At 43.3% G+C, this 16,234-nt stretch overlaps 1 protein-coding gene across 2 annotated transcripts in view; it reads left to right on the forward strand.

The window, feature by feature from the left end:
• The window catches only part of LOC105561728, a 58,504-nt gene that overhangs the window by 21,194 nt on the left and 21,076 nt on the right, over positions 1–16,234 (forward strand). The window contains exon 3 of one of the 2 annotated variants that reach the window (XM_012011965.1): positions 15,543–15,692. The exons of the other annotated variant lie outside the window; for it this stretch is intronic. Coding sequence (XP_011867355.1) covers positions 15,543–15,692 — 150 coding nt within the window. The remainder of the gene's footprint in view (positions 1–15,542; positions 15,693–16,234) is intronic. 2 annotated transcript variants of the gene reach the window in all.

Below are 16,234 nucleotides of genomic sequence, written 5' to 3' on the forward strand. Positions count from 1 at the left end.
AATGATTGATTTTTAGAGAGATATATTCTAAAAGGATTCTAAAGAGAGAAAGAATTATTACGCGTGTCTCGAACAATAATCAAAATTCTAGAAGACGCTGCAAAGGACTCGAGTTAGTCGAGCGAAGGGAAAGTAGTGTCAGAGGCTTGAAAAACGTTTGGACCGGACGTGCACGAATATTTAGCGTATTTACGTCTTCCGTGACAAAACTGGGGGACTCGCGCTGAGTTTAATCGATCGAGACGGTAGATAATCATGGCACTCGCGGTGGAGCTTCCGGCATGTAACAGGACATCGTAAGTCCTCTTAACATGACTCGCACAATGGCGGGCAGTAAGGCCGATATGTTTCCATGACCGGGTCAGTTCCATAATACCACGCGGACGGCGCGGCAAGAGCCGACCGTGGGATGAATGTTACATGTGCATGCCACTCAGCAGATTGCAGCCGACTGAAGTGCAGTCAGATATGCCGCACAACGGTAGTAGCATCATCCTCGAATGGCGCGGACACTAGCGATGGCGCTCGTCGAAAATCTAAGCTGCCCAATGGCGTAGCCACGGATAAACAATCTTGTTCCGGGGATCGCTCCTTTTTACCGTCCCGTGCAATTAACATGTTTCACGGTTTCGCAAAGTTTGAGGAAAATTAATGACGATATTATTTTGCAGAGCTCCTCGAGTAGTTGACCGCAAATTAGAAAGAGATTAATGACAAATGTGAAACACATGCGAACGATTTAAACAGATGTTGAACGGAAATCATTTTTCTGAACCTCTTAGATAATTAGCTGGAAATTAATTAGAAATATAAAATATACGCGATCTTAAAAATATTGAAAATCTTTATTAAAAAATGTATATGTGTATACATTTTTTTAGGTAGTTAATTATAAAAATTGGAAACTAAATGTTAAATAAGTAACACGGTTGCCGGGATATCGAGATCGCTTGAAGTGAGACTTAAGATACATATCACAGGTATACAAAGCCTCACAAATTCCACTAAAGGTTAACAATTCCAACTATCCAAAGTACTAAAGTTTCGCAGATTGAAATTTCCAAAGATTCAAAGTTTCGGAGTTTGAAAGTTCTAATGGCCGGAAGTTTCAAAGGTCCAGTGTTCTAAATATCTCAACTTTCGAGGGGGCCCAGATACCAAGACGGCGCCAATGCCGAGGGTAGTTTGCCGTCGTAAAAATGCCGGGCGGTCATCTATACATCCGCGGTTTCGACGCGGTCGAAATAGTTAAATAGAGATAATGGACCGGAATGGGATTGGCTCCTCGATGATGCTGCTTGTTCGGATTATGAAGATGGATGAAAGCAATCACACTCGCCGCAGGCTGTCCGTAACTTCACATTTTCCCGGAACAAATCATGATCCGAACGTCCATTCTCTTCTCCGTCCTTTTTTTTCTGTCATTTTACATACCGCTTCGGCATTTCCGTCATCGTAAGCACAGCGAAATGCGCGAACTCGAGGGCAATAGGTTATTATGGTAACATTCATTCCTTCTTATTATTATTTTATTAACGTTATTTAATATCATTACTGTCTTCTGTATTACTTATATGCAAGCGCAATTTAAGAAAGTAAGATTATATATTTTCCTCCGGTCTATTTAGTCATTTCGCGCGTACGCTTATACAATTTATGCTGTGATAATTAGTAGCGGGTACAAATAAGTTGATTATGAACGTTAAAACCGAGTAAGCATATAAGACGAAAAAGGAATAAAAATAATTCTAACATTCGGTAACTTCAAGTTCCACTTGTGAACTACCCTCTAACGGCACTTGTTATTGAGTTCCACTGCTGAACTCAGCTGATACTCCGCTATTCACGATCGCGTATTGTCTTTAAAGAAGCGGACATTAGACATTGTATTAGCCACAATGGGTCTAATCGCAACCTTAGCAACTGACAAGATAAAGGTAAACAACGGTAACCAGCACCGGCGCGGCGCAATGATTGAAACGCGGCGCGAGGTATCCATTACTTAGGGAGTATTTTCTGTCGGCGCGAAGTAGCCGTTCTTCATTTAATTATTTTCTCCCGATATCTCACGGCTCTCTGAATCCATCTGTAAATTAAATTGGCCGCCGCCGCCGCCGCCGCCGTCGCCCTGCTCTCTGAAGAGGCGTCGCGCCGGCAAAGATTGCGGAAGCGAGGCTCACAGACATCTGCAACCCTCGCTTTACTCAGGTACAAAAGCCGGGGGTGGGAAGGGGAGGGGGGCCTATTCTTTTTCAGCACGCGTCTCTCACCTCGGCGTTCAATTATCCGCCAAGGGCAATGGAGTCACCGACTTCTCAACCTGCCTCTTAACGCGTTTCCGCGCTGGCCTCCACGCGAACAATTTACGAGTGTTTTCTTCAAGAATGCATTTACCCTCGGAATAGCGCATTGTACTGTAAATTCGACATCTACAATTTTCCTTGCGCGGGCCTGCCTTTGTATTGCAGCCTGGCTCGGGGAAGATTGTATTTTTAATGTGGCATTCACATCCGCGATAATTGAATCGATTGTCTGAGAGACTGGATAAGTTGTGTCACGCGTTTGAGAAAAAATGTAGCACTCGTCTGTCTCATTCGAGTTCCGCGATTGAATTATTTATAGCACGGTTCGAGCTTCCTCGCGCTTTGATTTCCTACCCTCTCAAGCAGTACCGACAAGGAGCAAAAAGTATTCTCGACTCACTCAAACTTATCGCGACCTCGTGTAGGCAACAAATGAAACGATATGAAATTAAATCAATAATTCCTATTCTCCCCTCTCGAATTAAGTAAGTCTTGACGTACTACATTGAGATAAGAATAACACGTAGAGGGAAGTCCCTTATTGTGTATCTCACAGCTTCTAATATGAGATAGCAGATTTTCAACGTCCAAATTTAATCGCAAATCGTGTTTCACTACCAATACAATTCAACAATGAATTTTCCACTAAATAGACGATATCTTTCGCGTCTATTTTTCGACTTTAAACTGCGCGTTTTATTATTATCGCTTTATTATTATTATCATTTTTTAAAACTATTTACATTTTCAAACAGAGACAACTGTAACTACAAAATTATTTTGAGCTTTTTATCTGAATCGAACGTTCTAGTTATTTATATTTTATGAGTATCGTTTTTAAAAACTGTATTTTTGAACGGAGGTAACTTTAGAACATTCTAAACATATAAAGAAACAACTTGTAGAAATGCAAGTAACGACAGGTTGACAGGTACAGATAGATCATAATATCGCACGCTCCAACACCATTATTTTATTCCAGACTTATCCAGAATTTTTCACACGAGATTAAAATATGTTGAATAACAAGTATGTGATTGTGCGCATTATTGTTATAATCGCAATAATTCTGTATTAAAGCACTGGCCGGTTAATGTCGACTAAACATACGGTCAGTTGACAGGTACAGATAGATTATAATATCGCAGGCAACACCATCGTTTTAATCCAGACTTATCCAGAATTTTTCACACGAGATTAAAATATGTTCAATAACAAGTATGCGATTGCGGTTATATCGATTCCATGATAGATCGAAGCTGCGGATAGCATTAGAAGTCCGAGAGTAGGAGATTATTTCAGGATTCCGCATTCCGCGGGATACGTTTGTTCTCGGCGGAACAAAGTGTTGTCCGCATTAATGCGGTTTAAACGCGGCCGATAGCGCGATTTCAAAGGCGCGATATCGCAAAGCAAAATTTCGCGGGCGCGCCCCCGGGCCGCGGCGCCGGGCAAATGATAATAGTTGCTCCGAATTTACGTTTTCGGAATTTTTCATTGCGGCCGCGCCTGATGAATGGAACACGGGCACAATACGATGGCGTACGACGGTTTAACATATTTTACGTGATATATCGCGACTCCTTTTGCCACGGGGCCATTGATCGCCACGGTATCCGTGCGATATTTCATACGTTTCGATGAGGTATTTTGAGATATAATCGTCGGAATCTGGTACCAGCAGCGACGCGATATAAAAAAGTCATAATGCCCTCATTTATAATGGCCTCAGGCCAAGCGCCCGCAATCTGCCGGCGACAAATCGATATGCATTTTTGACCGTGTTAATTGGAAAACCAGTGACCCCGGGAACACGTAGATTCATACCTCGCTTCACTTCACCTCGCATACTGTTAGGTTCGGTTAGTTTACGTTGGTTTATATTATGTTACCGGCAGATCAAATTCCAATTTCGTACGATCTAAAGCGCGGATAATCTCTAATATCACGGGTCAAAAGTCCAGCTGGCCGGAACAACAGAAATATATATATAAAAAAAACGGAGCAAATTGAAAACGCAAAATTCCAAAAAGTTGAAATTTCAAGGGTATCAATGTTCTCGCGCAATACCCTTTTAAATGACGTATTCTTGCAGTGCAGCGAACTTTGGAAGTCCTATTAATTTGGCATTTGAAGAGATATACTCTCGGGTTGCATGGAGAGGGTTTTGGCTGCGGAAGAGGTTTTTAAGTCGTAGAGAGAAGTCACGAAACTCTCTGCGCGAAGCGAACGCCCCGGCGCTCAAAATCCAAGAAGCCGAAAATACAGACGCACCGATATCAGCGCGCACGAATGGCGGAGTCGGCACGCTCCGGCGAACAACTCGACTATGAGTAAACGTAAATGGCCGGAGGGAAGCGCTGTACAAGGGGAAAAAGGGAAATACGCGGAGCTGAATGCGAGGGCGTAACGATGTAACGACTTTTGTGCGAGGAATGCGCGCGATACCCGTGACGAGCCCCGAGTGCGAGGAATCTCTACGGAATGCCCCGAGATACAGCAATATGCATACGCGAGATGCAACTCGGGAGTTATGCATAGCATTAAATGTAATACGCGAAAATGAGTGCCTTTTTAGCGGCGCGGTCTGATCACGATAATGGAATGCCAGTAATTCGCTATAAATCGCGGCTGACGGGGGGCATTCGGTGAACTCCGAAAAAAAAAATTTGAAACTTACAGACAAACCCCGCGGTTCGCGAGGTAATCCAGTCGCGTTCGGCTATTTGTTCCGTTGAAAAAACGGCGAAAAACGTCCCTTTAAAGAGCCTCCTATAGTTTCGGAGTAATATTAGCGAAAATATAAAATTCCCGGATTCTTTTGAGAGAACAGTTTCACTCGCCGTAATCATTTTTCTGCTAAAACAAAATAGCCGTGCAATTGCGTCCGAATGTACGTTTTTGAAATTTTTTAAATCTCAGACCCGCCAAATCTTCTCCGTAAGGTACGGAGATAGAGACAATCGGAAATTGTGGGATTAAAAAATTGTTTTACAGATTATAAACTTAATAAGTGTTTTTTAAACCTTAAACTGGTAAAAATTGTTTTGTAAATTTTTTGTAGTTACGTTTTGTAAGTCTTATTAATCCCACAATTTCCCATTGTACGAGACTCTTTCCCCGCATCTTACAGAGAAGATTTTACGAGTCTGAAATTTAAAAAATGCAAAATTTATAATACAATTTTTTACAACGAAGACCACGAGTTTCAAGATTTAAGAAACATTGTCGAGTTTCGAATGAATTTGCATATGGAAGTGGCGATACGCTCGAAATGTAGAAAACTTGGCGGGCGCGATATCACGGGGAACGCACGAATTTTCAACCGCTAGGAAAAACCACAGCGGATCCACGGCGGTGGCTTACGCGGCGTCTAGACGGGGGTGATGTATTTGACCGGAAGTGAGGCCGATCGATTATAGCGGAGAATGTATAACGATTGACGTGCCGCGGTACATCGCTCAAGCGGATGTAACGGTATCGTGTCGTAATTTCGGAAAACGACGCTCGAGGCAGTGCTACACTCGCCGCAGTAGAAATACAAACAGCGGAGACACGGGGGCACGGGGGTGGGTAATACAACCTCTCTCTCTCCCATTTCGAATTGCCAACTCTCCGGTCGCAACCCACCGCCCCCGTCCCCCCCCCCCCTGCGCCCGTCATCCCCTCCGCCGGTTTCTCTGCGATAAATTATGTGCGTAGCCCGTGGGGTGAACTGCGACCTGTGGCAGGTATGCAGTAACGATCGGAGGAGTTAGATTTGGACGGCCACATTTCCAACCAAACTTGCTTGATTTTGAGGGAAGCTTCATGATGATTGCAAATCGAAATTGTAATGTTGCTTGGGAACTTCATGATTATTGCAAAGCTGAATTATAATGTGCCACGGGAACTCCATGACTGCTGCAAATCAAAATTATTGTGTTTCGCGAGGGTCTTCCTAATAGATTTCTAAATTTTAATAAGGATATTTAACGATTTATAAATATTTTGAACGCGCGCGCTTGCGTGTGCGCGCGCGCGTGTGCAAGCTTAAATATGTACACGTATAAATGTAGTTCTGAAAATGGACACGTCTGCAAGATAAGCGCAACTAGCTTGAGCATTAAAATAAAGCTACAAAGTATAATTAATTATCTCTTTCCTGTTAAAAATATGATTACGCTTAATTGTACATTTTATTCAACTGAATAAATGAGGGTTGTAATTAAAATTTTTTCCCCGAAAATATTTCGAAACTTGCACAATGGAAATTTAGAGGCTATTCAAAGCTGAAACTCTCGCCGAGTGTCACGTTTAAACGTTCGAAATATTCGCATTTTTACATCTCCTTTAATTCCCATCATTCCCCTTTGACGGGAGAAGTAGGGCATGTTAACGTTTCAAACATATGAGCATTAAAGATGAAAGCCGAAATTAATCCCCGCCGGGGTCAATACCGCATTACTGAGGTGGACGCAGATAAATTCTTGAATAATAAAAGGCTATTAGCGATAATAGAAATTCGAGCTAATCGCGTTTCCAGCGGAAAGCGAAGCGTTACGGTATCGCGTTATTAAATGCAATAAAGCTTTTAGAGAACGCGTTTAAATGCATGAAGCGTAGGACTCGCAGGGACTTATCCCGCGGAACCTAGCCGGGAGCGCCCGCGCGGCTTATCCTGCGTGGCGGACAGGAAACGGGCAGGTTCTACCTCGCGTCTAGACATATTTACGCGCACCACGATAACCGGACTGTCCTTTTTAAAGCGGAGCTTAAAAGCTTTCTGGCCCGAGAAAGAAAAAGTCACGCTACGGCGTGACCGCGACTTAAAACGAATACTAATGCGGCTTGGAAATGCCTCCAGATCTTCGCCTTCCCTCGTCTCACATTGTGCGCGTAATTTGTTTATACCGTTTATACCGTTTATAATCTGCGAAAACTACGGCGTTTATGATGCACTAATCAGATATAAGTATTTCAAAACTGCCGCGCGTTTGCCGTACGCGAGTATTTCAATTGTGAACAATTCAAACAATGGCATTCGCGCGCGTAACAGCGCGTGGAAGGGCGCGCGTACGTACAGTGATGGACAGAATGATTGAGACACTTTTTTTTTAACAAGTTTATGGCTATCGAGTAAAATATTCCTCCTAGAAGATTTTGAAACGTAAACTGATCTAAATGCGCGTTTCTAAACCCATTAAAAGGGGTTGCAACAATTCTGTCCATCACTGTACAAAAAACATGTCGCAATTATTCTGTCCATAACTAGTGTAAAATTTTCTTCAGGGAAAATGTTTTGGAACATACACCTAAATCTAAATGCGCGTTCCTAAACTCCTTAAAAAAGGGATGTAACTATTCTGTCCGTCACTGTACAGTGACGGACAGAATGGTTTCATCCCTTTTTTAACGAGTTTATGGCTATCGAGTAAAATATTCCTCCTAGAAGATTTCGAAACGTAAACCTGAAATGCGCGTGTCTAAACCCATTAAAAAGGGTTATAACAATTCTGTCCATCACTGTACAAAAAACATGTCGCAATTATTCTGTCCATAACTAGTGTAAAATTTTCTTCAAGGAAAATGTTTGCAACTACATCTAAATCTAAATGCGCGTTCCTAAACTCGTTAAAAAAGGGATGTAACCATTCTGTCCGTTACTGTACAGTGATGGACAAAATGGTTTCATCCCTTTTTTAACGAGTTTATGGCTATCGAGTAAAATATTCCTCCTAGAAGATTTCGAAACGTAAACCTGAATCTAAATGCGCGTTTCTAAACCCATTAAAAAGGGTTGTAACAATTCTGTCCATCACTGTACAAAAACATGTCGCAATTATTCTGTCCATCACTAGTGTAAAATTTTTTTCAGGGAAAATGTTTTGCAACTACATCTAAATCTAAATGAGCGTTCCTAAACTCGTTAAAAAAGGGATGTAACTATTCTGTCCGTCACTGTACAGTGACGGACAGAATGGTTTCATCCCTTTTTTAACGAGTTTATGGCTATCGAGTAAAATAATCCTCATAGAAGATTTTGAAACGTAAACTTGAATCTAAATGCGCGTTCGCAAACCCATTAAAAAGGGTTGCAACCATTCTGTCCATCACTGTACCAACAATATGTATGCTATCTTCTGTCACAACGTTATGAATCCCCGAAGAGGTACAATCGCTGTTGTTACCTCGAGGAAAGGGATACGCGGACATCTTTATAGATGTTTCCTCGTTACTTCAATCCTGGACCGTGGCGTCGGACCAGACGCCGGGGATGTTCCGCGTCCTGAGAAACGACTGCCACCATTACTCTTTGGACATTGATAAAAAGAACGGTCAACGGCTCGGAATAAGACGGCTAACGCAATTCTCGTGCGATTCTCTTCATAATGAAAACAGCTGGGAATTAATGAGACCCGGCGCAGGTAGGTTGGCATATTTATTGTGCTCCAATTTAATCAAACTTTTTCAATTTCCAATGTCAAGTACGTAACCGAGAACTCCCTCGATCTTTTCAACACTCGAAATGTTTCCAAACACTCCGGCATTAATTAAACCCGGCGTCACGTTGGCAAAACTTGGACGGTATAATTACAATTTAATTAGTCTCGGTTGATTCTTCCCGCGGACGCACTCTGGGCTTTCTCTCGCCTCGGGGAATGCAACGCTAGGCTCACGAGGTAATTGTATACGCCGCCAAAAAGCAGCGGGTGAACGTGTCCGAGGATGTTTATTCCTTATATGCAGCTCCAGAAATTGCATCTGGCTGGCTGGTGGAAGATGCTCGCCACTGAAATAAGTGGTTATTGTCCCCGGCGTATAATCCCGGTACGGGGACATGATAAAATAGAGACCGGAAGAATCGGGAATGGAATAAACAAGAAGGGACTCGTGAAAGGCATGCGGCAAATCGTACATTTCTTTTCTCTCCCCCCCCCCCTCTCTCTCTCTCTCTCACACTCTCCGGTTTCGCCCGTGTCTTTCAACGGACGCCGCGGGTGACTGTAAATATTTCTCTTGCTTATTTTACCATCGGTGCTATTATTCGCGGAGATGTCAACGAGTGTACCGCTATCATCCAAGCACACGGCAAATTTCGTTCTCGAGACCGTCGAAAGCGGAATATCTTTTGGTCGCGGGAACAAGTCCGAATCGCAGCGAAGCAGAAGCACGAAAAGTAACAAGGTTACTTCTGTTAAAGATCTCCTCTTCTGTATTTTGAGAAATAATCGCACGTACCGTTAGAAAATTGGAAATGTCCTGCTGAATAATGAATGTGAAATTTTGTCATACAATAATACTGAAATTCACTATTGCTCTTCAAAAATAAACTTTTCCGATATTAAGGAAATATTGAATTTTGTCCCCTATTTGTGTAATTAAAATCGGTGTTTCGGTTATTTTATATAAAGATCGTCCATTTATATGAATAGTATTCGCTACTAAAATAATATCTTTAAACGTTTACGACGTGAAGCTCGTTTTAGATAATCTATAATCCGTGTCAAGATTCAGAATAGAATCCATTTGTCTATTTATAATTTCACGTGTCGTGTGAAACACGAAAAAAAAAATATAGGACGAAATGCGAATTTGTATTAAAACACACGGCGTATAAACGTGTAAAAGTTTATCGAGAATTACATGTATGTAGATCGTCTAAAGACGTGCTTCAGGCATAATTTATCGAGTGTCACTGGCCCCGGTGGAGTCGGGGGGGAGAAAAAGAGGAGTGATTTCGAATTTTCCAGTCGAATACATTACGAGCGGTCGATAAACGCGCGCGTTTATGGAGAGTGGCGCACGTGAGAGGGTCATCGTTCCGTCATCCTATCTGCTCCAGACGCTCCGCGTGTACATTGGAATACGTGTACTACGGATTGAATAACGTCGTCCACGATAATGGAAGGCTTTGCCAAGCCATGTATCTACAACACCGCACTATCGGTATCGAACATTCGGATCTCTCACGGTGCCCGCGGTCTCCTCGAAAAGCCAGAAAGAGCGCGAAATCCCACTAATCACAGGATTTAACAACTCGATCGCTCTACGGATTAGGCACGACGGTATAAACTCGGATTTCGCAGCATCTGAGATTCCCGTGTGCACGTGCACGTGTGTGCACGAAAGAGAAAAGGAGAAAGAAAGCGGGAGCAAGCAAGATAAGAAAAAAAAGCACGCTTTGTGCGGAAAAGAAGTTGTCGATAAATTCTATCGTTTGTTACACGAAAGCAATGCTGCAGTATTTTGCAACAAATAAATCTCCCTACTTTTACAAGAATCTCTAGTAAATGTACGGTAATACAGAAACAAGTGATAGATGATACGTAAAAATAATGTTATTTTGTTTCTGTGTCACACAAAATTATGCGGGGATTCTTTTTATGTTTAAATATGATTTCTAATAGTCGCATTTTGCGTGTGCAGAGATAAATTTAATAAATAGAAGAAAGTCCTCCATTACGAGACAGGCTCCTGATACGAGACAATGGGTTTTCAACATCCAATTTCACAAATCTTTTTTCACAACGATCACACGCACGATCTAACAATGAATTTTCCACCAAACAGATTTTACGCCAAGGGCAATAAATTCATGGTGGAACCAACAGACGATGTCTATTAATTTAGCGGAAACTCCGTTATCTCATATTAGGAGCTTACCTCCCCTTGGGAAAATATACCTCAGAAAATCTTAAAATTTTACTTTAGAGAAAAAGAAGAAACATGAAAAGTAAATTTGGGCACTTAAAACTTTTATTTGAGGTAAACTTTAAACTTTCTTTAAGAATTTAAAAGAAAAGATTTAAAAATCGTGAAAAGTATGTGATATAATTTATAATATCGCGTGTGGTTTTCTTCTTACGAGAAACTGCTATGTTGCGCGGCCCTCTAGCGGGAATTTCGACAGGCTTGGCTATCTAAAAATTACTTCAAGTGTCCAAAATTACTCTAAAATTTCTTAAATAAACATTTAATTTCTTTAAGTAAATTCTAAGCTTTGAAAGGTTACTTTGAAAGACTTTAATTTTTCATTTAAAGTAAATTTTGCCAAGGGTCATAATAGACGACTCTCCTCTACATTTGTATAGCGATGCTTGAAATTGGCGACGTCGTTATATTGTTGATTTTGACAACGTGATCTCGACGCAAGGCTCCGATCGCACAAATGAGGGTACATTGAATTCGAGCGTAACAAGGTGGTGGCCAAGAAGCTTCTCGGGTTTGCCTCGGGGATAAAGTGAAAGAAAGCGAAGAGGCTCGCGGTCGGTACATGTTCCGTCGTTCCTCCAATTTCCGGCGTTCAGCCGGCAGCTCGCGCGATTTTGCGAAACGGCCGCTTCGCAAAAAATTCCCGACACGACTCCGCACTTTGCACCGAGCGAGACGGGTATATCGCTTCGCGGGACTACGGGAATCCCCGCAGTCGCTCGTGACCGAAAATGGCTGGTGATACCAGCCCGGGGATTTCGTTGAGAGGCTGAAGTACAGAGCGATGGAAAAATAACTCGCGTGAATATAGACACGATTTTCTCCTCAACGCTCGCATACCTCAGGACGCAGATATAAGGTAATCTCGAAATAATCCTCACCATTATAAATTTGTATCTATTGTATCTATTTAATCGAATTCCCTCTGAAATTGCCTGTCATCCGGCGCTGTTATAAAAGAAAATTAAAATCTGTCAATTTTTCGTTTCGTTCGACAATAACTAACGTTAATTTTCAACTTTTGTTTGATTAAATGTAAAATTCCGAGTTTTAACGGCAACATAATCAACAATCTGCAAAGTTGGCTGATGCTGGAAAACAAGGGATTGATATTAATTTTATGAAATTGAAAAACAATGAACGGCAGAGCAATACGCGGCTGAATATGATTGAAAGATGGCGGACTTTCGCGGGCTCGAACGTATTGATTTGTAAGGCCTCGCACGAAAGTCTTACGAATAATGACATTTCCACCCCCGGAGCGAAATAATATTCGTGTCGCCATCTGCGCGGGGGTGCTGCAAGCGACAGCATCCAGGGGTTTCCCGCGATTTTCGCCAGGTGGCGGGGGCTGACGCGTTTTCCGCCCTTTGTGCCCCGGGGTGGTTTACCACCCACCCCCGTCTTTCTCGTCGCCCCCGAAAGAAGCCGTTTCCATGTCGCAGGCCAAGAGGAGGAAAGGAGCGAAGGGGGGTGGAAGGGGGAGAGAGTATCGGTCGATCTTTAGGGAGATTTTCGTTGATTTACAGCGCCATTATCGATGCGACGCGCACGCCCGCGTCAACCGGTTTCTCCGGGCGTATGGTGAACGCCGTAAAAGGGGCTGTAAATCCATTATTTACACGAGGCATGCGGAGGCAACCGGGAGGAAGGTCGCCTCTTCGAGGCACCGTGAATTACGAGACCGGTTTCCGCGCACCGCGACGCGCTCATAAATATTTATCTCGCGCCAGCCAGAAGCAACGCGCCAATAAAACTGATTACGCTGCGCGATAAAAACCGTCCGTATATCGGGAATTGATTTGCTCGCAGCGACCGGGTTCCTCTCGCGCTAATCCGGACCTGAGCTACCTCTATTTCGATACGAGGAGTCCTCCGATTAATCCGCACCGATGTATATTGTATATATATATATATATTATTCACCCTTAAATGGATCTAATCGACGTTTTATTTCTTGCAAGCAACATTTGGAACGTGGGTAAGTAAAAAATTAATTTACACTTATCTTATTTTTTCCTGGTAAATCCCACACCTGCCTCCGTTACTTTCTATTAAACGTGTGCGAATCGAATCGAATCCGTTCTTCTTCGAGTAAAATCTTTTCACGTTCAAAATTGAGTCAATCTTTCCTGGCCTCGTTTTATGCAATTTTGAAAATAAAATCATGTACTTGAAAGTTTTTCAATAACACCGTTTATTTGTAAAATTATTTCAGTATCACACTCGAAATCGAATCGTCGACGATTCGAAACCATCGTGTTGTCCGAACTCGAGTCTCCACGATTCGAAAACGAACCTTCGGTGAATCCAATTCGAATATTTTTTTGCTCTATTATGTTAATTTGAAATTAAAACCATATACTCGATAATTTTCTCAATGACACCGTTTATTTGTAAAATTATGTCACATTCGAAATCGAATCGTCGACGATTCGAAGTCATCGAGCTGTCCGAACTCGAGTCTCTACGATTCGAAAACGAAGCTTCAGCGATTCGATTCGAATTCGAGGCGATTTGCGCACCTCTACTTTCCATTTGCATCTCAGAAAGCCCGTGTTTGATTTCAACGAATGGTCCAGCGACGTTTTCCCGGCCGAACGAAAGCGTATCTCGCATCGGCGACCTTCATAAACGTTTCGAGCGAGTTACGAGCGCGCGTGCTCTTTTTTTATAGCGAGAAATACACCATCGTTCGGGGGGGGAATGGTTTTCCTTTTATTAGGATATAGCTTCACACGCGAAGTGATTTATGGCAGCGCGGCGGCGGCGGCGGCGGTTTGGTTGCACGCGCGCGAGCCGCGCGCGCTCACGTGACGACCGAAGATGAAAATATCTCCCGCGCATGATTCGCGATACATCAATTTTATGCAGAGCGGCATCGATCGATCCGCCTTTCAATTTTCATGTAAATTTCGCGGCGATCGCCGTGTCCCTGTCGCTTTCTCTTGTCCTCCCGGCGGCGCCTGTTCCGGCTCGAGATCGCCATGATGTATAGGACCCAGCGGAGGAGCGCGAGCGTGGACGCGATTGCGCGACAACCGTCGCAGTGCTCCTCGTAAAGGAGAAATGAGACAGAATATTTGTCCGCTTACAATGTCGCTCGTGTTCCACAAATATCATAAACTTCGATATACGAGAGCCGCGCGTGCGGTAAGCGCGCATTTGCGTGGCTCAGCTGGAGAAATCGAAAGTGCGACCGTGTCGATAACGCGGCGGTAAAGTCGCGTTAAAAATCCGTTGAGAACACCTCGGCGTTCAATGCGGCTCCGCTACTTTCTTTACGTCTTAAACGCGCGTTCTCTAACTCAATCCAGGGGCTCTTAAGTATTGATAAATCGATATTCACGCCGTGAGATATATGGAACGAGTTGTCGTTGTCAGAAGGGTGGCAAGAAGACCCGGTAGGGAGAGTGTCACGATCGAGTGTCTTGATTTATCGGGATGTATCGAGTGCGCGCCAGCCATTCTATCGGGCGTTTCGGAGGAAATGGGAGATACGTTAGTTCGACGAACGGTCGTCGGTGATAATTGAAACCGTTAATTAAATCCCGGGATAAGCGTCGCGGCTAAATGAGTTTTTAGATCGCCGCCTCTCTCCAAGTCGCCAAGGGATGAAATCCCTGCCATTTCATCCCCGACGTAGCCTGTCACGTAAATGATATTTGCCTCTCCTTCCCTAATGTCGCCTCATCTCGTTCGAGAGACACCCCTCAAATCTAAATATGTATCCAAATAAATTTTAATAAATATGTAAAGATTTAGCACTCGATATTCTTCGATAAAAATGGGTTCAGCTTCAGCTTTCTCTTCTTAGGAAGTGGGTGTTAATTTCGGGAAGGATAAGAAGCTCCAATAAATAATTGAAACGTGGTAATCCGTTACACAAAACTCGTAAATATCGACGGTCATATCACTGACAATCGCGTTTGATCTACCGATGCTTTATTGCCGCGCACTCGCAGATGGAATGATTTACTTACAATCAGCGACAAATTCGATATTCAAATGTCAGCAGAAAGTATGGCGCGGAACGAATTTTCCGATAAATCTCGCGGAAGACTGTCGTCCTAGTCTAATTTGCGGATCGTACGCTAAAAGGAAACTACGTCGTTCGAAGGGCGGAGAAGGTGGGGAAGAATTTATAGTTACCTTAATATCGAAAACTCACTGTGTGTGAATAGTTCGCAAGGAGGTGATATAAATTTCGGGACTAATCCGGTGCTTCCATTTTCGCGAACAAACTCGGGCGATAATTTTTCGCCTGATGTAAATCAGAGATCCTCGAGGAGCGTTCCGGGGGATACGGAAGCTTCTTAAATACAATTAAAAAATTACCATCGCTGCAGAGGGTAAAATATCGCCGATCCCCGGAGAATAATGGAGTTTTTATCGTCGCTCATCGATTAGTACGAAAGAGTGAATGGAGAAAAGCCGGGCGACTTGTTCGCCAAGAAATTATGAATATCAATGAAACGAGACGTTTGCGATACAAATATTTGTATCGCGGCCATAAAACATTTAATAATTTGCTTCCTGTTTCAGGCCAGAAAAATTTGAGGAGGTACCCGGTCATGATGTTCATCCACGGCGAAAGTTTCGAGTGGAACAGCGGCAATCCTTACGACGGCGCCATATTGACGGCCTACGGCAACGTTGTTTTCGTTACAATTAACTTCCGACTCGGCATCCTAGGTGAGAAGTATATAAAATCTCTGAGGAGTCGCGGTCTCGGATACCCAGAGATCGTCGCGAGAATCGATTCCCCTCTTCTCGGTTACGCTCTTATCTGCAGACGGCGGTGGACTGTCGATCGATCCGCCAAGCGGAAAACTACCAACGCCTAATATACCTTCACTGTGCAGCGCGCTGTATAAATAACTTCGTTACGGTTTGTCGTTTACCATGGCTGCTGCCTGCTTCGCAAACTTGCTATCTAAATTTTTATCGCTTCGAGCTTTTCAATATTGGACTTCGCCTTCAAAGAAAGTTTACCGAGGTCGCGCGGTACAAGGGAGTAGATTTATCACGTCGCCGGAAATGTAAATGATGCCCTCCGCCGTATCAGCTTAGTCGCAAATAATTTTAAGCCGTGAGAAAATGGAGGAGCCCAATCTCGCGCACTTTTGCAAAACCCGCGGGAGTAACGCGCGACGTCAAGCTCCGTCTCTGGGGCCGCTCGAATCAGTTGTAAAAATATTCGTATTCATACGAGCGATTTAGCAACAATGAGGTCG

The sequence above is a fragment of the Vollenhovia emeryi genome, unplaced genomic scaffold, assembly GCF_000949405.1.
Source record: "Vollenhovia emeryi isolate VEMERY1.0 unplaced genomic scaffold, V.emery_V1.0 DF939202.1, whole genome shotgun sequence".
NCBI classification, from domain to species: Eukaryota; Metazoa; Arthropoda; class Insecta; order Hymenoptera; family Formicidae; genus Vollenhovia; species Vollenhovia emeryi.